This window comes from Solanum tuberosum, unplaced genomic scaffold, assembly GCF_000226075.1.
Source record: "Solanum tuberosum cultivar DM 1-3 516 R44 unplaced genomic scaffold, SolTub_3.0 contig00861, whole genome shotgun sequence".
Taxonomy (NCBI): domain Eukaryota; kingdom Viridiplantae; phylum Streptophyta; class Magnoliopsida; order Solanales; family Solanaceae; genus Solanum; species Solanum tuberosum.
This window is the reverse complement of record NW_006241526.1, coordinates 1-1,370: the sequence shown is the minus strand read 5'-3', so window position 1 is coordinate 1,370 and position 1,370 is coordinate 1. Positions and strand designations below refer to the sequence as shown.

The window sequence follows — 1,370 nt, the reverse complement described above, 5'->3', positions numbered from 1 at the left end:
TTTATGATTAATTTAATTAAAATATACTAATTTGAATTTCAAGTATTCAATATCATGGTAAATACTTTGGATTTGATTTCAAGGAACTACATTTTTCTTAATATTGTTGATTTATTACGGATATTCCCCATTATTTCGAAATAATCAAGTAGTACTGAATTTATTTAAAATTGGCCAAACAGAGGGTCAATTTCTTGAAATAGGGAAAATAAAAAAGAACTAGTCCATGTAATCATTGTAAACATGATGAATGGAACTATGGAAATATCCTTAAAACTATTTACAAAGTAAATATAAATTTAGAAGTATTTTTACATAAAGTTCAAATGACAAAAATAGAGTAAAGAGATAATTAAAGGCTATGTTTTAAAGAGCACATCCGAGATTAAAAAAAGATATTAACAATAAAATCTTGAAAGATCAAGTCAAATCAAAAGTGATTACAAGATGCAAAATCGTAAGTCAGGGGTTGCCAACTTATATTTTAGAGTTGATTTTGAGATATAAATCGGGATGACAAAATTAGTCCATGAACATATGAACCGTCCACCCATTCAAATTTGGGTGAGTCAATATTACTTCAACTCATTTTGATCCGTCCAATTCAACCTGTTTAAAACTTTGGATAATATATAGCCCAAATTAACCAATGAAAACTTTGTCAAAATATTTCTACAAAGACTTTCTTTTTTGTGTGTGGGTATCAACGTTTCTTAGCCAATTTCAGCCAAGTTACTTTTGGACAGATCATTCATTAAACAATCCATTTTTGACATGTTCAAATTCAATCTAACCTGCTCATTTGATATCCCTATTTATAAGTAGATTTGACCAATTAATTACAAGCTTAACAAAACGCTCTCTAAGCTTCTTATTATGAATCACTGCCTGAATTATCTTTTAGATAATTTGATAATATACAAATTCTCATACTACGTGTCCATGAATATATAGAAGTTTAAACTCTTTAACAAAAAAAAATATTTGTTACACTTACTTCCACATTTCTTGCCAATAGGCCTATTCTTGATGTTGCACCTTTTAGGGATAGTAACAGCAACAGTAGGATTAGCCCCAGCATTTTTGGCTATTGGTGACAATATTGCAGCACATAGACACTTTGGTGAAGTCTTTAACAATGCCCCAACTTTGCCACAACATATTGGAGGGACTTTGGCCTTAGCAATTTTGGCTGCACCAAGACATGGAACTAAGCTAGCAGCTGGTGCATTTCCACAATTTCCTCCTGCTGCATTTGTTAGTGGGAGAAATGAATTGTTCTTAATTGTGGCTAGAAAGTAAATGAGTATGGCTATAAAGTATATGTTGAAAATGTAATTGGAAGCCATATAGATTTTTGGTGAAGTGAA

The 1,370-nt window shown here is 30.8% G+C and overlaps 1 protein-coding gene across 1 annotated transcript; it reads right to left on the bottom strand.

The window, feature by feature from the left end:
• Positions 1 to 997: 997 nt before the first annotated feature.
• Positions 998 to 1,364, bottom strand: LOC102604520 (lipid transfer-like protein VAS; the record flags this gene model as incomplete). Its single annotated transcript, XM_006368042.2, has 1 exon — positions 998 to 1,364. A coding segment is annotated over exon 1 (352 nt), but the record flags the coding sequence as incomplete, so codon positions are not given.
• Between the last annotated feature and the right edge of the window lie 6 nt (positions 1,365 to 1,370).